The following is a 21,530-nucleotide window of genomic DNA, read 5'->3' on the forward strand; positions in this document are numbered from 1 at the left end:
TCTTGTGCGGGTGGCACATAAGATGCACCATTTTGAGCGTGACCGTTGCCAGTGCCGCCTGACTGGCCTTCGTAGGGTTTTCGAGCAAGATCGTTGCCAGTGCCCCTGGACTGGCTTTTGTGTGGGTGGCACATAAAAGACACCATTTCGAGCGTGGCCGTTGCCAGTACTGCCTGACTGGCCTTCGTGCGGGTGACACGTAAAAGCTCCCACTACACTCTCTGAGTGGTTGGTGTTAGGAAGGGCATCCAGCTGTAGAAACTCTGCCAAATTAGATTGGAGCCTGGTGTTGCCATCCGGTTTCACCAGTCCTCAGTCAAATCGTCCAACCCATGCTAGTATGGAAGGCGGACATTAAACGACGATGATGATATATATATAAAGAAAACAGAAAATGGAGAAATATTGATGAACAACAATTGACTTACATCAGTTATTATTTATTAATTCAATACAAATAGACTGCATCCCATCTAACATCTGTTGCTGCTTCCAATGTTGATGTTGTTGCCATTGATATGCTAAAAGTATTTATCATATTTGGTAATAAAACCGATCTGAAACATGGAGCTTCATGAGAGTGAAGAATAAATAAAAAAAAACAGAAGAGCCTAGAGAAGAAAAAGGAAAAGTCGAATATGGTTGTAATCATACCATTTTGCTTGTGTATCTCCTTGGTTAAACATAGGTAATATACTGGTAGTATAATGGGTACTTCTGTCCCTTATTTTAGCCTCTATCTCAGCTAACCTCTTATGTATATATGTATATATCTTTGGGTTAGAATTGAACTTGGAACATTCTTTTATAATTCCTGATGTGGTTTCAGGATAATGCAATCATTGTTTTGTCTGTTGGGGCTACAAAACATTTGCATGTCTTTCTATAATATAATTATGTGTTGTCAACTATTTTTCTACTTTTGTTTTTGTGTTGTAATGATATAGTGCATTGCAATTACTATTTGTTGTAAGTGCATGGTAAACTGGCAGGAGAGTGTTGTACATGTATGACCAATATAACTGTTGGAGTCTTCAAGTTTACTATTTTCACATTTACAAACAAATTTACAAATCACATTTGTGTTCAGTTCAAAATAATATAATAAGAATATTAAAACATTGCAAGAGGAATGTAAATAGATCTAATGTAGTGAGGGTGCCTAGGACATCTGGATGCTGAACAATATGGTTGATAGTATCTAAAGCTTATACCTTACAGGTTACAGCTAAAGAGGAAAATAGAGGATTGATGGATCAGAGAGAAGTGAATTTGTTTGGATAAAATAAGGAGAGAAGCAAAAAACATAGTGGTAGGGAGGAGGGGTAGGTAAAACAGGATGGGATGGTTGAAAGAAGACAATGGTATGTGGAGAGGGTTTGGAGGGGCACTTTCCTTCTCTGTTTCCTCCTCTTAATCCCATCCCACACCACACCACCTGTTATTGTTTTGTATATATGCAATTCTTACATTCCTCGTATTATTTCCTTTGCCTGTTGACAACAGCCATTATCATGCCATCAGTTGGATGAACAGCTTTCATTGCCTGTGGTCAGGTGCACTCTTACAAACACATGGATGTGTTTGCCTGTGTTTGTATCCTTGCTGTCTGCGTATATTCATATCTCTATTGTCTACAGACGTGTGTGTGTGTGTGATATTCGTGCCTCTGTGTGTTCTATTGTCCTTAAGCTCTGTTGACATTTCCTGGTTCTTACTGACCTTCTCTCCACTTGTGTATTACACATGTTTAGATCTCAGATCTTTCAGTCTCTGGTGAATTGGCAGAATCGTTAGAGCACCAGACAAAATATCTCGCAGGATTTGTTTCAACCTTTTACATTCCAAGTTCAACTCTCATCCCAGTACTAACAGGTATTGGGATTAATAAAATTGACTGTTCCTCTCTTCCAAATTCCAAGCCTTGTGCCAATGTTAGAAACCAAGTTGGCTGAGAAAAATGTCTTATAGCTTTTGCTCTGGTTCTTTTATGTTTTGTGTTCAAATCCAGCTACAGTTAAGTTATCCTTTCAGGTTCAATAAAATAAAGTAACAGTCAAGTACTGGAGTCAATGTAATCAACTTACCCGTCATGACTACCTGTCTGATAAGGGCACCAGGCGCATGCATCACAACCATATGTGCATGACATGTTGATCTCTTGTCAAGATAAACAATGCATGACTTTGCAAGGTAGGAGGCAGTTCTAACTTTTTACACGTTGACTAGCCTATCCTGCTCAAAAGGCAACTGAATAAGGGTTGTTTTAAGGATGATGAACGAATCAAACCCCAAAGAGTTCTTCTCAACGCATGACTATGATGCTCTCTCATTACTCTTGCTATTGATCAGAGATGCACACACCATCAGCCTTAATCATGCCCAACAGGTTAAGGTCAAGCAACTGATAAGCAGATCTGCAGTATTGAGCAGAATATTTTACTGTAGTCCAGCTTTTACACCAAGACAAAACATGTACATGATAACATTTCCAATCAGTTATGATCAGAAGCTGTGAGAACCACTGCCTAGTACTGCATCAGGGCATTTGTTATTATTATTATTATTATTACTACTATTGAAGACATTGCACAGTATCCAAGATTGAAGGTGTTCTGTATACTGTGGATTTGTACTGTCTGTCAAGTCACAATAAGGACCTCAGATAGTATATGTGCAGTTCCAAGTAAAGCCAATTTTTGCAATTTACCAAGATTGTAGGGTATTTCTAAAGTCTCTGTCGTTGTCAGTGGTGGCGGAAGAGGGGGGAGTGGCAAGCTGGTTGAATCGTTAATGCACTGGAAAAAATGCTTAGCAGCATTCCTTCAGTTTATACATTCTGAGTTCAAATGTCGTCTGGGTTGACTTTGCCTTTTATCCTTTCAGGGTCGATAAAATAAGTACCAGTTGAATGCTGGGGTTGATATAATAGATTATCCCCTTCCCCTCAAATCTCAGGCCTTGTGCCTATAATAGAAAGGATTATTATTCTTGTTGTTATTATTATTAGGTTGGTAGATGATAAATTTGATAATTTATGGGACAAACTACTGTGGTTAAAGGAGATGTAAATCTCAGCCTTTTGCATTTAAACCTCATCATATACTGGAGTAAATATAATCATCTATACTCTCCCATTGCCAAAAATGTCTGTGTGTGTGTGTGGTATAAATAATAGTTAATGAAACAAAGTTTTCATCAGTGTTGAATGGTTGTTGTTGATCTGTTTGTTATTTTAATTACTTTGTTAAAGTTGTTATGCTATCAAGTAATTGTTTTTTTTTTTTCATTAACCTCTGTTTTTCAATGTCTTCATTTTCTCAGAATCTTGTCCTTTCTGCATGGGTCTTTATTCTCTTACTGTCTTGTTATTCTCAAATCCGTATAATTTGTAGTTGGTCACTTTGATCACATCCAGTTGTGTCAGCATATCTGATGCCACCTTTGGTGCTCATTTGTCATCATCATCATCATTATACTCATCATTATCATCATAACACTTCAACATCCATCCATTTGTCTTTCTGTTTAATAATAATGATAGTAATTATATACATATATACGCTACACTGAAATGATATCCTTTGTGTCCAACTCATTCCCTATATCTAATCATCAGGCACACTATTTTCACTCTCTGCATTTCCTATTCTGTCTCATATTCATATTGTACTTGGACCTCATACTTCTCTCTCTCTTTCTCTCTCCATCGTACTCACTCACTCACTCTTCTCTCTCCTCTCTCTCTTCTCTCTCTTCTCTCTCTCTCTCTCCATGTATTCACCTCTTCAGCAAGGCACCTGCTTCCCTCTCTCTATCATAGTTTCTTATTCCTCCTATCTATACCTCGCTCAGTGGAGGGCTTTTATCTTGCAGGTACCTAGTCAACCTCACTGGTGCTAGTGCCACATAAAACAGCATCCAGTATACTCTGTCAAGTGGTTGGCATTAGGAAGGGCATCCAACTGTAGAAACCATGCCAGAGCAGACACACAACCTGGCAGAGCCTTCTGGTTCAGCTGTTCATTTCAAGTACTAGTTGAGAACTGGGGATAGTCTATTACATTGATCCCAGCTCTCAACTGGTACTTATTTCATGCTAGTATGGTAAAAGGGAGACATTTAATGATGATGATAATGTATATATAACCTGTATGGTCTGGCTAAGTCAAAATGGTTTTTTGTATTCCTCCTTTCTACTTGGAGAGTTTAGATTTAATTATAAGAATATGTCCTTCTGTTTAAATGTAATTTCATTAAATTTCTATATCTTTGTGCAGCTGAAGATTGCTCTACATTTTATATTTGATATAATGTTTACATTGCTCAGTTAAATGGGGTCGCATGAAACGACTGTACTGCATTAACTTCGGATATCCTTGTTGCTTATTTTGATATATATATATATATATATATATATATATATATATATATATATATATATATATATATATATATATATATATATATATATAAACTAACAATAGTTGAGATGATCTGTGATACATCATCTTTATAATTATCTCAGTCTGATGTCATTTCATCTGTTTATCACCAACATTGTTTTTTTACTAACCTTCAATCTCTGTGAAATACACATCCCTCATTCCTTCACCTACCTCTCTTTGAACTTTCCAACACTGATACATATCACTTTACTCTTTGCATGCAACACATTTTCCAATCTATATAAATTTAATCACTGCATGCAGTGCACCTTCCAGTCTATAAATTTGATCCTTTGATCATCTTTGTATCTTAAGAGTAGTCTCTTAACATTTTGTGCACCATTGTGCATATATGTGTGAATGTATATGTGTGTATGTGTGCACGTATATGTGTTTATATATAGGTGTGTGTGTATATGTGTGTGTGTATATGTGTGCATGTGTGTATATGTGTGTGTGTGTGTATATATGTGTGTGTATATATATGTATGTATGTATGTGTGTATATATATATATGTATATATAATTTTTCTATATCTTTGTGCAGCTGAAGATTGCTCTGCATTTTACATTTAATGTAATGCTCGCATTACTTAAATAAATGGAGTGGCATGAAACGTGCGTACTGCAATAACCTTTAAAATCCGTGTTGCTTTTTTTGATTTTTGATCACCTTGTTTTTGGAATTGTTTGGATAATACCATACTATATTCTGGTGCCTAAACTTAAGTGCCACATTCAATTTTGAATCTAGATTTTATATATATATTTATCTGTAATATAATATGTGACAATTATTCGGTTGCCATAATAAAACTCCAAGTTTCGGATGTCAGTGTGGAAACCTGTTCCGGCATCTTGTCAGTTATCAAGGCAATCAAAAAAATGCTATGAAAATGACTGTTAAACAAAGGGAAATTACTATGTAATTGACTGTTATTAAGACAAAAGAGCTATTAGAATGACCGTTAAATAAGGGGAAAAAACCAAAGGGGAGAAAGTAAAAAGTAAAGAAGTAAAAAAACTCATAGCAATCGCGTATGGGTACATGTACATACATGCACGCATGCACACCCACGTACATGTGCCAATATGCATATGCTCACTCACACTTGTGTGAAACACATACATGCGCACCCGCACATATGCCAATATATGCACATATATATGCAACCATGCATGTACACGTATACATATCCACACACACCCATACGCACACAATTATATTCAAATACACCTCTAAAAATACATACATGCTATATATGCATCTACTCACTCACACTCACGTGAAATCAATGTACATCCACATATATATGCAACCATACACATGTACATATATATACATACGCACACACACACACACAATGTACACATATGCATATCCACACACGTGCGCACACACACACACACACACACATACACGTGCACATACCCAAATGCGCACAATTATATTCAAATACACATCTGAAATACGTACATGCTATATATGCATAAGCTCAATCACACTCACGTGAAACACTCGCGTGTACACCCACATATATAAGCAACCATACACGTGTACATATACATGTACATATATATATACATACCCACACGCGCACACACACACACGCACGCACACAAAAAGGTTCATATACACGTCTTTATACGCACATGCACAAGAAAAATACAGGGTGAAAGGTAAAATACAGAAAAAAATGTGTAAAAATATATGAAGCCATAAAAATATAAAAGATATATCTATAGCCACAGGAGTGGCTGTGTAGTAAGTAGCTTGCTTACCAACCACATGGTTCCAGGTTCAGTCCCACTGCATGGCACCTTGGGCAAGTGTCTTCTACTATAGCCTCGGGCTGACCAAAGCCTTGTGAGTGGATTTGGTAGATGGAAACTGAAAGAAGCCCGTCATATATATGTATACATATATATGTATGTGTGTGTATATGTTTGTGTCTGTGTTTGTCCCCCCAAACATCACAACTGATACTGGTGTGTTTACGTCCCTGTAACTTAGCGGTTCGGCAAAAAGAGACCGATAGAATAAGTACTAGGCTTACAAAGAATAAGTTCTGGGGTCGATTTGTTCGATTAAAGGCGGTGCTCCTGCATGGCTGCAGTCAAATGACTAAGACAAGTAAAAGAGTAAAGAGTATAAATATGTAAAAAATATATAAAAAATATATGTAAAAAGTATAGTGAGAGAAAATGCTTCTACGTGAACACAATATAAAAAGCAGGTTCTATCTGTGATCTTGGTGGGAGGGGGGACCAAAAACGTAACAAGTATTTAACCATATGTGGACATGATCCAAAATGTTCAGTTCTTGAATTTAGACATGTAGCTGGGTCTAAGCTGCTTTTCCAGATGAGCCATCTTTCAATATCACAAAGACTGCACTTTCCACTGCTGTTGGTGTAAGGTTTACACTTGGCTAAGATCTTCCAATGGATGTTGTAACTGACACCTTTATCTTTTAAGGACCATATATGACTGGATAATTTGGTCATTTTCCTTTTATCCCAGTGCCTGAAGTTGAAGGTGTGATTGTTGAACCTGGCCTTAAAATTCCCCTCTGTAAGGCCCACATTGAAAACACCCTCTGTATCAGTAGTCTTGACCCACTCTGCGTTCTCACTGAGGAGTAAAGTCTTTCTAGCATGGAAGATTATGTCCTTATCTTGTGTACTAATTTCTATAAATTCGCTTGCGAAGGTGAGGGCTTTATCTAGCAGTTCCCTAGAGATAGAGGCACAGAAATCGACAATATCGAATTGCGTAAATCTCACTTTATTCTTGTTCCTAATGGCTTTAAACAAGTCAACGACTTCTATACTGTTGGTCCATTGTACTAACCTAGTAGCATTCCTGACTTTCGCATTGATTTTTCCTAAAATTTCTTTACTAATAATACCAATTTCTGATTTAGCTGGGTTAATATTCCTACATTTAGGATTAGATAGGAAGTTCTTTTTATGGTCCTTGATAGTTATAAAGGCCTCTGCGAGTGTGAGTGAGCATATGCATATAGGCACATGTGCATGGGTGTACGTGCGTGCATGTGTATGTATGTTCATGTGCGTATACGCGATTACTATGAGCTTTTTTACTTCTTTACTTTTTACTTTCTCCCCTTTGGGTTATTTCCCTTTATTTAACAGTCATTCTAATAGCTCTTTTGTCTTAATAATAGTCAATTACATAGTAATTTCCCTTTGTTTAATGGTCATTTTCATAGCATTTTTTGATTGCCTCAATAACTGACGAGATGCCAGAGCAGGTTTCCACACTGACATCCGAAACTTGGAGTCTTATTATGGCAACTGAATAATTGTCACATATTATATTACAGATAAATTCCTCTATTTACATAATATCGAGGTCTCATTCATTCTTTTTTGTCTTACCATTACTATTAATATATATATATATATATATATATAAAGATATTCTATTATATTAAAAGGATTTATTTAGATAACCCTTGTACATATGTTTCCATAGTAGATATCCACAAAATATTTAAGAAATAAATATTTGAAAATAAGTATCATTTCCTTGGCATTTGAAATCTGAATAAATGTGTAAGATGAAGAAAAACATTGTGCTTGTTATTACAAGTTGAAGAACAATCATACTGTTGAAGTAAAACGAACAAAACAAAACGAAAAAGAACAAAGGAAATAGAATGGAGTAATGATAATAATGATCAAAACAAAATATGAAAGAAAGATTAAGAACGCATAATAAGTTAATGTACGTACACACACACACACACATTAGTTAGTACAGTTGATGTCCAGATTTGTGTCCTCATCTGATTTTTTCTCAAAACTTCCCGTAAAGTATTATTACATTCCAGCTGACCAGGATCCTTTATTTTTATTCAATTTTATATCTAGATGAATTGCCCATATTTCATGGCTATGCAACAGACTTAGATATGCTTTGTATTATCTGCCTTTTGTCTCTTTTTAAGATTCTTTTTCAGCAAACCCCTGTTCTGTGTTCACTTTGTCTTTAATAAAATTTCTCATATCATCATTTGAAACTGTTAATACATAAGTGCCTCACAAATGAATGAAACTAAGACAGTGGCTTTATACCAAACATGAAACTAGAATTCATGCAAGATGAAGGAGTCTATATACAGTACATATGGCAGCCAAAATTCCCTCAAATCACACCTTACCATCTTTAAAAAAGGGAAGGATATATTAGATGATGTAGTTTGGTCAGAGCTGGAATATCTTTGATCATAGGCTTCTTGATTGGGAATGACCTGGGGCTAAACAATTACAAGAGTGCTTCATTGTGGGTTCTTGACTTTTAATTTCTGTCTTTATTAATTTAGTCTTTCACCTGCTTATAGCACCAATACCTGTTTTGTATGATGAAGGTGGCAAGCTGGTAGAACTGTAAGCATGCTGGGTGAAATGCTTAGTAGTATTTTGTCCATTATTTACATTCTGAGTTCAAATTCTGCTGAGGTTGGCTTTTCTTTTCATCCTTTTGGGGTCAATAAAATAAGTATTAGTTGAGCACAGGGGTCAATGTGATTGACTTAACCCACGTGTATGTGTGTGTGCATGTGTGTGTGTGTGTGTGTGTGTGTGTGTGTGTGTGTGTGTGTGTGTGTGTGTGTGTGTGTGTGTGTGTGTGTGTGTGTGTGTGTGTGTGTGTGTGTGTGTGTGTGTGTGTGTGTGTGTGTGTGTGTGTGTTTACTTTTGTTCTCACCACTATTTGACAACTGATAGTGATTTGTTAATGCCCCTCTAACTTACCAGATCAGCAAAAAGAGAATGATAGATAAGTATCAGGCTTAAAAATAAGTACTGGGGAAAATTTGTTTACCTAAACCCTTCAAGATGGTGCCCCAGTACAGCTGTTTTCTTTAACTCTTCTATTTTGGTCTCAATATCAATATTTATCGGTCTGTAGAACAGATATTTTGGCATTGTTCCAAGTAATTCTATGACATTATGGGTTACTTCCACTCCTGTCTCTCCCACGATTTCCCTTGTTCTCTGGGATCAGATTCTCCAAAATCTTGTTTTCAATTCTTGTTCCTTTTTAAACTCTACTGCCATATATGGTAAAGTAATATCTAGGATGTAGGATCTTACAATAATGGTTTCTGACTTAGGCACAAGAGTAGCAGTTATGAGGACTGGGGGTTAGTTGATACCATTGACCCCAGTACTAATCTGGAGGGATGAAATTCAAAGTTGACTTCAGCAAGATTTGAACTCAGAATGTGAAGAACCAAATCTGCAAAGTATTTTGTCTGATGCTCTGATGAATTGGCTGGTTTGCTGCCTTTACACTGCAATAATAATACTTGTTTCTAGCAGAGGTACATGATCTGAAACTTGAAGGTGGGTCTGAGTCAATATTGTTAATCCCAGTACATGACTGGCACTTTATTTCATCAACACCAAAAGCAAAGCTGATCTCAGCAAGATTTGAACTCAGAATATAATGAGCTGGAACAAAAACCACAAAGTATTTTATATAGTACTTTAATGATTCTGTCAATCCACTGCCCCACTACCCTACAATAATAATGATATTTACCGATGTCATGTAACTGGCACCTGTGCTGGTGGCACATAAAAAACATCTTTTGAGTGTTGGGCCTCATGGAGGCAATGACAAATGACCAAGACAAGTGAAATGTCAAGCCAAGTGGAATCATAGTCATGGTAGATACTGGTGTCACGCAACTGGCACCCATATGCACTCATATATGCACCCATTACATTCTTGAAGTGGTTGGTGTTAGGAAGGGCATCCAACTGTAGAAACCATGCCAAATCAGACTGGAGTCTGGTGTAGCCCCTCTGCTTACCAGTCGTGGTCAGACTGTCCAACCCATGCCAGCATGGACAATGGATGCTAAATGATGATGATGATGATGAAACCATGAAATACATGGTTGTCTAACACACAAAAGTACCATAACATCTTACAGCAATCATATCCAATAGTAGTTTCTCGGAAAGTGTTACTCTCTCCTCACATTCTTATAAACTTCCACCCTCTCCTTCTCCTACCTGATCCACTGTCTGTTTTCTCTCTTGCTCCTTGAACCTTTGCTCTGGCCCTCTATCACTGCCATCTTATTTTCATCCCAGCTACATACACCAACCCTTACTTAATGCAAGGTTGTGATGTAGCTTTTCTATAGCCAGACACCCAGGCTTGTTTCCCTGTCATACTCTAACCATGAACACCTGGCATAAAGCCACTGTTCTCCCTTCTCAAATGTTCTCTCCTCTTAGTCAAGGAGTCTTTTTCCTTTTCCCGTTCTTTTCCTGTCCTGCTAGTTACTTGGTGTCCTCACTAGTGCTGCTGTTGTGAAGACATGTCCAGTACACATTGTAAAGTAGTTAGGGTCAGGAAAAGCATCCAGTTGTAGCAACCATGTCAAAGCTGATTGGAACTTAATGCTGCCCTGTGACTTGCTGGATTCTGTCAAACTATACCAGCATGGAAAATGACACCAAATGATTCTGATGGTGATGATGATCTTCATGTCATTTATCATTTAAGTCCAAATTTCTTCCTAATCTCTCAGTGTATCATTTCCTTCAACCCAACAGTATTTTACCTTGTATTCTTTTCCTGCCACCATCCTACATTTATACTCTACATGGCTGATACTTTCATATACTTCTAAATCTGCTACATTACACATTGCCTTTGTCTTCAGGCTCTCTGACATCAATAAAATTAGTACTAGTAATATACTGGTATTGATTTACTTGACAGGGGTTCTTGTAAGCTGTGACATACTAGACATAGAAAGTTTCCTTATCAAAGCACAACTGAAGTGGGTTGGCCATGTGGCATGCAGGGAAGACGCCCGATTACTTAGGGCCTTCTTCTATGGTCAGTTTAGCTCTTGTGTCAGTCACCAAGTTCACCCAATGCTTTATGAAAATACTCTAAAGACCTGCTTTAGTTGCTGGCCTTGTGCTAAAATTTGAAACCATTATTGATAGAAATAGCTCCCCTAACTCTGCTACAAGACAGTAAGTAGAGGGTCATTAGACCTTTTATTAGCAATTTGTTGAAACAATTCAACTTGGTTTTCAGAATTGTACTGTATATTACTGTTTTCAAATATTTACCATCTTTAATTTTTCAGCGGATGTCACTGCTGTCAGGCTTCATACTTCAAGTAAACTCCGTTCTTAAAATAGAACCAGTTCCTATAGAGTTGCCAAAGACTGATTCCAAGGGAAAGGAAACTCTATGTATTGAAGCACCATCAATCTACAGTGGCTTAACTAATCTTCAGTTCCGTTTGTTGTCATTTCATCTCCTTCAAGGACAGGTAAGTATCATCATTATTACCAAATTTAGATAAAAGAATCTTTCTTCAAAAAGATTTTATAACAGGTACAAATATATGTGTGTGGCTAAGAACTTTGTTTCTCAACTACAAGGTTTTGGATTCAGTTTCACTGCGTGGTAACTAGGGCAAGTGTCTTCCTCTATAGCCTCAGGCTGACCTAAGCCTTATGGGTGGATTTGGACAAAAACTGAAAGAAGCCTATCATACATATGTATGTGTATGTGCGTGTGTGTATTTTACTGCGTGTTAGTTGAACTTAGTGCCACCATTGTATTTTCCCTCTTTTTACATATATAGATGATTTATATTCAGTTTTTAATTTAGTTTCAGCTCACTTGTTATTATGGTCAGTTGTGTTTTCATTCAATTGATTCCTGTTATTTTGAATACTTATAATGCCCTGTCCTATCAGCTTTAAACGTATATTCATTGAGTTGCTAAATAATTTTCCCTGCACCCATTTATAGATATTTGTAAACTGTAGTATTCTAAATACTCATGACTGTCTCTGATGATTGGTTACATGAAACTCTAACTAACAATATGTAAAGTCTCCACCACTATCTCTCCCCTTTTACTTCCCATACTGATATTTCACATTAAGCTGCACCTCCACTCTTGTTCATCACTCACTATAACCACTTCTGTGAATCTGCATGGCTCAGTGATTTGAGTGCCAGGTTCACAATCATGAGGTAGTGAGTTCGATTCCCAGATTGGGCTGTGTGTTGTGTTCTTGAGCAAGGCACTTTATTTCACATTGCTCTAGTTCATTCAGCTGTAGAAATGAGTAGCGATATCACTGGTGCCAAACTGTATCGGCCCCTTTACCTTTCCCTTAGATAACATCAGTGGCATGGAGAAGGGAGGCTGGTATGCATAGGCAACTGCTGGTCTTCCATAAAACGTTGCCCAGACTTGTGCCTTGGAACATAACTTTCTAGGTGCAATCCCATGGTCATTCATGACCATAGGGGGTCTTTATAACCACTTCTACCCCCTATCTCTAATGTCTGTTACTCTCTCCTCATATTCTTGTAAAACTATCCCCTGTATCCCCATTTGAACCACTGTCTGTAATCTCTTGTGTTCTTTGAACGTTTGCTCTAGCACCCCATCACTACTGTCCACACACACACACACACATACCCACCCTTATATAATATGAGGTAGCCATGCATTTTCTCTAGAGCAAAACGCTTTTGCTTGTCCCTTTATCAAATTTCTTGGTGTTTATATAAAATGATGAAATCAATACTAACATTTATTACCTTTAAATAAAACAAATTACTCATTTGTTGAACTCTTCTCATAACTACTTTGTCATTTCCTCCTCCTCCACCTGTCTCTCTCCAATTTATTTCGTAAATATATTTCACATAAAGATCTTAAACATTGAGAATTTTTGCATTGTTTAATTTTACAGGAAAAACTTTTAAAAGACCACCTAATTATCCGTCTACCAAGCAAAGCACAGCCACCATCACCTAACCTACTCTTCCATATTCATGGTGGAGGGTTTGTTGCTCAGTCTTCAAAGTCCCATGAGGTAAGATTTTTTTTTGACTGACTCTATGTGCTCTTCCATTTTCTGTATTGTTTCTGTGAGGTCCTTCTCACTGTTAACCCTTTGTTAAATGTGAATGTTGAAACGATGTGGCTGCCTTTTTTGTTTCCATGGAGATTTCTGTTGTTTTCATCATTTTGGGTTTTAGTTTTTTTCTTTGTGTTTTTGTTTAGTCATGTTTATTTGTTTGTTTTTGTCGTTTGTCTGTAAATATTTTCTTTGTGTTTGGAGTACTCTTTAAACCTTTTGAAACCAAACTATCTTTTGAGTTTACCCTTGCTTTTAAATAAATAAGTAAATATTAAATAGATAAATTCCTTAGTTAAGCAGTATTTCCCAACACAAAGATATCACAAATCCTGTAATGCCCATAACATTAAGGTTAGCTATGGACTCGCTCTCTCATGCATACAAAGAGAGGGAGAGAGAGAGAGATTCCATACCTTACTTTGTAATTGCCGAAATCCTACCAAACTGCTCACCAGGAGAAACACATCTCTCAAAGGCTGTTGGCTATAGAGCTATCTTTACTCTATCCAGTGACACTTCACAGGTGTAACAGCCAATGTTTTCAAGATAAGATTTATGCAACACATGCAGTCTGTCTAGAGACAGGGAAGATTTAACTTCCTTGACCTGGCTCATCGGTAGACTGCAGGACCAAGGAAACAACTTTCCCAACATTATAATATAGAGCATCATTGCTTTCCTGCTTTAAAGTAATCTAAATTAAAATCCTCCATCAAAATTTTATGTTACTTTCTGTTCTAGACACTAGTTTCATAATGATAGGGTTACTTCACTAAACTCTTCATTATTTTCAAAATCAATTGAAACAAAGAAAATGTAAACCAACAAAAACATGGTAAGAAAAGGGTTAAATGTGTGTGGTCATTTCTCTTGTGTTTTCTTTTTAATGCAGGTTTATGTGTTTAGTATGTGTGTGTTGTGGTGCTTTTGTTGGTTCATATTATGTCATCTATTGGTTATTTTATTTTAAGTTCAAGGAGTTGTCCTATTTCTATTATTTTTCTAATGTACATTTTCTAATGTACATTGAAAACTAATGCTGGATTTACTTTACATCTACTGATAAGTTATTTACTTCATGTTTAAGACTGGTCTTATTTACATTACATTAACCCTTTGCTTATGTATTTGGATTTTACTTGCTTATTTCTTTTTTAGAACATGTACCTTTCTTTTATATGTGAGTCAGATATATTACTGCACATTAAAAGGCAGCGAGCTGACAGAAACATTAGCATGCCGGGCGAAATGCTTAGCAGTATTTCGTCTGCCGTTACGTTCTGAGTTCAAATTCCGCCGAGGTCGACTTTGCCTTTTATCCTTTCGGGGTCGATAAATTAAGTACCAGTTACGCACTGGGGTCGATTTGATCGACTTAATCCGTTTTTCTGTCCTTGTTTGTCCCCTCTATGTTTAGCCCCTTGTGGGCAATAACGAAAAAAGATATATTACTGCACATTAGAAGATTAAAACCTCAAGTATGTTGTGCACTGGCCCAATGTCCTTTATCCTCCCTTTCGTTATCAATATTGTCATTGTTAATTTATTCTTACTGATCTTTCTAGGTTTACCTCCGTCAATGGGCTCATGACCTCAAAGTGCCAATTGTGTCTGTAGATTATTCTCTGGCACCAGAAAACCCATTTCCACGAGCTTTAGAAGAATGTTTTTATCTTTATGCTTGGGTTTTGAAAAATCCTGAACAAGTTGGTATGTATAAAAATAGAAATTTTGCTACAATTAAAGTTTTTAGTTTTAAAAATTATTCATTACATTGAAAACTCATGCTGGATTTACTTTACATCTACTGATAAGTTATTTACTTCACGTTTAAGACTGGTCTTATTTACATTACATTAACCCTTTTACTGTAGAAACCAGAGAGATCCACTGGAAATTCACCATGGAAAACAGTTTTATATACCAATGTATCTTTTGTTGAGGAATATCATGTTTGAAATTATTTTTTGTTCAAATATGTCAAGTTTATCGAGGCAAAGTGACTTTCCAGAAAATACGGATTCTATTTTTTTGGTAGATATTTAACATCATTACTGGAATAAGCATGACATTTATTTCATAGTTAAAAGGTTAAAGACTCGGCTCCACATTATGCAAAATTTTAGAGGTGCATTTGAGCTACTATTTCTTCAGATGCAAATTTGAAGATGGCTTTTAACACTACAATCCCAGATAATTATATTCATGCTAATACAGAGAGAGAGAATTTATGCTTATGCTTTGGTAGTTGATGACCTGTAGGAATTGAGAAGTTAGTGATGACAGATAGTAATAATGATGAGAGAAATGTAGCAATGTAAGTGGTCTGGCAGTGTCAGGATACATATCGGTTTAAGTGTCAAGTGTAGCTGTGTATGGTATATAATATATGTATATATATATATATGTACTGCACAGTTTATAAATCTTTATTTGATATATATATATATATATATATATATATATATATATGAATGAGAGACAGAGAGAGAGAAAACAGTATATGGTTGAATATGGTATAATTGTAGCTGGATACTGCTGGGCCATGATGATGGAACATTATCATCATTCATTGTGGCGCACCAGTACCCATCTAGAAATACAGCACACAACAACTTTGATATGTTAATGGGTGCAGAGCTAAGCAGAAATGTAGAAAGAATAAAAATGGAAAATAATTTCACTATGAACAAGTGGAGACTGTTTACTCTTTAATTGTGCATGAGCCAGCTAGCACTAAGGTGGTCTTTACAGAATATCAATGACCAATAGTTTGAAGTTCATTAACAAGATGTATATGTAGTGACAACAACAGGTTTGATCAGTGTTCCTGTTGATGGATATTGTAGCATAAGATTTCCAGACAATGGACATGAGTTGGACTAAGAACAGTAATAAACAAGTGAAGAACGAATATATAATGTGTGTGTTTGTTTGGTGGGAAAAAATAAATGACCATCCTGAAATACAACAATGTCTGTTTCAACACACAACTTCACATCAAGAATCTTGCAACACAAATTCATAAATGTAAAGTAGTATATACAGTTTCTCATGAATATAGAGTTTGGCAGTCACAAGCTCTTGGGGAGACAAGAAAGGTACTGTCAATGATGCTCCATATGATGTTTGGAAAGTTGGTTCCTTGATCGAGGAGTTTCCAGTTGAGCTAGGACAGGGAGGTTAAGTTTCCTTATCTCTACACTAGAAGGAGTGCATATATTGTGTAAATCATTGGCTGTTATACATGTCAAGTACCTTGTAATATCATTGGATACTGTAAAGATAGCTTGTATATAGCACACAGCCTTTGAGAGGCACATTTCTCCTGATGAGTAGTTGGTGGGATTTCAGAAGTTTCAGGGTAAGGTATAGGATGGACTCTGTGTGTGTGTGTGTATGTATCTACACATAGCTAACATTAATGTTATGAGCATTACAGAATTCATGATACTTATGTATGCTTGGGAAATGTTGTTTCATTAGGAAAGGGAAATTTCTAGGTTAGTGGATGCATCAAAAGTGCATGGAGGATTGAACCAGATCACCTTTCTCTTTTTAACTCACTGGGGTAAGGACCTTAATTTATGAGTAAAGCCACTTCTTACTAGTGCCTTGTTGAAGGTCTTTCTGCTGATGCTTGTGACTAGGTTTCTAATTACAGCTGATGGTGACTGATTTGAGTTTCTATAGATGTAAGCAGTTTCATTATTACATTTTCTGTAGGGATAATATTTACCTGTCCAGAGGTCTAGGATGGCATCTAAGAAGTTGACATTGGATAAGTTTGGTGGAAACAACCATACTCAGGCCATTTTCTCATGTTTGTAAACACATATGCATATATGTATATATATTTTACTATTGTGTTATTTATTTTCCTAGGTTGGACTGGAGAGAGAATCTGCTTTACTGGTGACAGTGCTGGTGGAAATCTGGTTTTGGCGGTGACACTGCGTGCCATTGACTCTAATATTCGTATCCCAGATGGAATCCTAACTGTATACACATCAGCACTAATCAGTATAGTTCCATCCCCATCTCGTCTACTTAGTGTTATGGATCCATTGCTACCTGTTGGTGTCATGCTCAAATGTTTAGATGGTAAGAAATACTTTGAAATACTTAATAGATTCGTATTTCCTTAGTTTAAACATCTTTCTATAACTGGTAAGCCTTAACAGATTAAGGAAAATATAAAGCAGTCCTTATTTGTGTGTGTGTGTGAGAGTGAGTGTATGTGTGAGTGTGTGTATCTATATGTATAGGTGGAGGTGTGGCAACACGGTTAAATAATTTGCTTCTGAAACACATGGTTTCAGGTTCAGTCCTACTGTGTTGATATTTTGGTGCCACACACTAGCACTGAAAGCAGTAGGATTGTGGTAGAAGTGTTTTCTACTATAGCCCCAGGTTGATCAAAGTCTTGTGAAAAGATTAGGTTGACAGAAGCTGAAAGAAGCCTATAATAAATGTGTCCCATAAAGCTAGGGATATAGAAACACTGTGTCCTGTAGAACTGAGGCCATAATAGCCTGAAGAGTGAAACCTGTCAAAACATTGTGCCCCATAGAAACACTGTGACCTGTAGAGCAACGGCTATAAAACTTTGATCCAAACAACTAAGGTGATAGAAACTGTAACCCATAGAGTTCAGACTATAAAACAGTGTATTCCATAGAGCCAAAACTTAAGAACATGTATCGCTTTGTGCTGAGCCTTATTGGGCTAAAGCTGTAGGAGATCTTGATCCATAGAGCTAAGGTTATAGAGACAATGTGTCCTATAGAACTGGAGTCATAGAACACTGTTCTGTAGAGGTAAGCCTATAGAAAACTATGTCTCTTAGAGCTAATGCAATAAAATTCATGTCCCATAGAGTTCAGGCTACAGAAAAACTTACTCAGAAGAGCTAAGGCTGTAGAAAAACTGTCTTGTAGAATTACATAGAACTGTCTTGTAGAATTACATAGAACTGTCTTGTAGAATTACATAGAACTGTCTTGTAGAATTACATAGAACTGTCTTGTAGAATTACAAAGAACTGTCTTGTAGAATTACATAGAACTGTCTTGTAGAATTACATAGAACTGTCTTGTAGAATTACATAGTCCTATAGGGCTAAGCCTGTACAATACTGTGTCCCATAGACTATAAAATCACTGTGTTTCATAGGCCTAAGGTTAGAGAAATTGCATCAGAGCACTAAGGCTGCAGAACACTGCTCCATAGAGCTATGGGTATAGAAACTATGTCCTATAGAGCTAAGATGATAACAAAACTGTTCCATAGACCTAAAACTTTAGAACAGTGTGTTCTGAAGAGCTAACTGTCTGTTGTATATTGCAAAGGCCATACAAACTAAGGCTATAGATATAGTGCTGCATGAATGTTCTTTAGTAACAACACTATCATTAATAAAAATCTTAATATTTTTCAGCCTACATTGGAACAAGTACTGTCTCTAGTGACTATTGCAACCAACCAGTTCTGGAAGAAGACTGTGAAACTCCTTCAACAGAGAAAGATGATGATTCTTTGGACAATTCTAGAAAAATCAAAGAGGTTAACAGTTACGATTGTGAAACTTCTGAATCTTTATCTTCAGATTTGACTGAATTCTTTTCTCCTGATGACAGTGATGATGATGATGATGATGATGATGGTGGTGGTGGTGGTGGTGGTGATGATCAAAAGACAAATTCACATCTCCCTAAACAGTATTTACCTCATGATTCTTACTATATTCCCGGGGCTGACTTACCTCTTTCATCTGCTTCATCTCCTGGTCATGTGCCTCATCCTGATGGTCAGCTACCCCGCAGCCTTTCTACTCCAGTATTCAACAAAACTGAAAATGTTCATCTTCGACCCCCACATCATTCTTCCTTTGATTCTTCTAATGTACAATCAGCCATGGAACGGTTCCTCAAACTGACTCTCATCCAAAATCCTTTAGTCTCCCCTATATATGCCACTGACAAACAGCTCCAAATGTTCCCTGAGGTCAGCTTAGTGGTAAGTACAAGCAAAACTTTTTATAAAAGTGTTTTTCTCTTTATATATAGATATATATATATATATATATATACACACACACACACACACACATGCATATATATATATATATACATGAGTATATATATATATATATATATGCATACACATATATTTAATATAAGAGGCATACATGAGCTACTTCAAGTTTCTACTTTGTGCAGTAATCAGCTGGGCTTGTATAGCACACTGTGCATGATCAGTACACTATACAAGCCCATCTGATCTAACCATGAAACTTTAAGTAGCTCGTTTATAACTCCTGTATTGACTAAATGATATTTCTCTCTTGTGGAATGGAGTGTTTTTTTTTTTTTTGGCTGATCCTATCAACAAGCTAACTATATGTCTTTCTCAATAAATGAGTGACAAAATAAAAAGAGTTATATAATCACTAAGTGTATGCTATAAATAAGTGTGTACCCTGAGCTGAGTGCCAATGTGACATCCTATAGCTTCCTCGGAGCCATTCGTTAAATGATTTTACACTCTATACTGGTCTGATGGTTTACTGTAAAGTATAAGTATGATGACGTTTAACCAACTGGTTATTAATATTTCTATGGCTAAATGAAATTATATATATATATATATATATATATATATTTAAAAGGAACTGCTTTTCTTTCAGACATTATACATTAAAGACACAACTATATTTTAATCTTTTTTTTTCATTAGATTTTTTCCCAAGTTTCCTGATTAGTTATTTAGTCTAGTACAATACTTTTCCTAAATCTGTTAACATTTCAAGACTTCCTTGGTCTCATCATCAGAACAAAGTGAACTTGCTCTCATGCTTTGCTGTAGCTTGCAAAGGATCATGGGAATACTGTTTTAACTGATAAAATTGTCCATGCCAGGTTTTAGCATGCCGGGCAAAATGTTTAGTGGTATTTCATCTGTCTTTATGTTGAATTCAAATGCTGTCAAGGTTGGCTTTGCCTTTCATCCTTTCAGGGTTGATAGTATAAGTACCAGTTGATCATTGGGGTCAATGCAATCAACTTATGCCCTCCTCCAAAATTTCAGGTCATAATAGAAAGGATTGTTTATACAGCAGTTAAGTTCTGATAGATTTAAAAATTTATTTTGCATGTGATATATCTATGTGTTGAGTTTTGGTTTGTATTTTTTATAACAAACCAATATTATTTTTTTAGAATATGTCTGTCCCTGTCTCATATTAGGGATATTCAGCAGCTATTATGTAATTGTGATGGCAATTTGGTAAAACACATTCAAGTTCTATAAAGCATTGAATACCATACTTTTTTCTGTATTTTATTAATACTATGACGTGGCTCATATTCCACTAGCCTGTCCTTAGGTGATGTTCCATATCATATACAGGAGTGGAGTGAGGGACACACTGTTAAGCCTGAATTTTGGTTATGTGTTGCACTTCACAACACAGATTCTCTATATATGCACATATGTTATAGACATATGTGTGTGTGTGAACATTTCATTGTTGTTTATCTCTAGAATGCTAATTGCTTTTGTTGCTTTCTTGTGCTGAGTCTGAAATTTGGTTACTCGTCATTCTTCACAGTGCATATATTCTCTGTATACATACTTACATTACACACACACACAGAGGTATGTGTGTGAGTGTGAACATTTTCAGCTTATCTCTACAGTGTTGTTTTTGTTTCTTTATCTGCAGACATGTCACCTTGATCCCCTGCTTGATGATTCTGTGATGTTGTGCAAGAGACTGAGACAACTTGGTAAAACTGCTGACTTCACGGTTCTGGACGATCTCCCTCATGGATTCCTCAATTTTGTCCTTGTCAGTAAAGACGCACGACAGGGTTCAAATGTGTGTGTTGAAAAGTTGCGCAAATTGTTTAATCTCATCTAATCTGTTTTGATTGGCTTGTTTGTTAATACTGTAAAAAAAAAAAAAATCAACTTATAATGGATGAGGTGTGGGCATGGAAATACACACAGAGGCTGGGGTTGGGTTGGGCTGGGCAATGGCAGATGTTGTGTACAGTCTCTGTCTGATAATTCTACAGTCTCTGTCTTTACGAAACCGGTTATTTTGTATGAAACAATTAT

The 21,530-nt window shown here is 36.4% G+C and overlaps 1 protein-coding gene across 2 annotated transcripts in view; it reads left to right on the forward strand.

Annotated features, from left to right (window-relative positions):
- Positions 1–21,410, forward strand: part of LOC106878881 (hormone-sensitive lipase) — a 75,443-nt gene extending 54,033 nt beyond the window's left edge. For both annotated transcript variants that reach the window (XM_014928225.2, XM_014928226.2), the window contains 6 exons: positions 11,600–11,788; positions 13,236–13,358; positions 14,972–15,116; positions 17,292–17,510; positions 18,847–19,424; positions 21,133–21,410. In XM_014928225.2, coding sequence (XP_014783711.1) covers positions 11,600–11,788; positions 13,236–13,358; positions 14,972–15,116; positions 17,292–17,510; positions 18,847–19,424; positions 21,133–21,330 — 1,452 coding nt within the window. In that variant the 3' untranslated portion in view covers positions 21,331–21,410. The remainder of the gene's footprint in view (positions 1–11,599; positions 11,789–13,235; positions 13,359–14,971; positions 15,117–17,291; positions 17,511–18,846; positions 19,425–21,132) is intronic.
- Positions 21,411–21,530: the final 120 nt, after the last annotated feature.

The sequence above is a fragment of the Octopus bimaculoides genome, chromosome 5 (assembly GCF_001194135.2).
Source record: "Octopus bimaculoides isolate UCB-OBI-ISO-001 chromosome 5, ASM119413v2, whole genome shotgun sequence".
Taxonomy (NCBI): domain Eukaryota; kingdom Metazoa; phylum Mollusca; class Cephalopoda; order Octopoda; family Octopodidae; genus Octopus; species Octopus bimaculoides.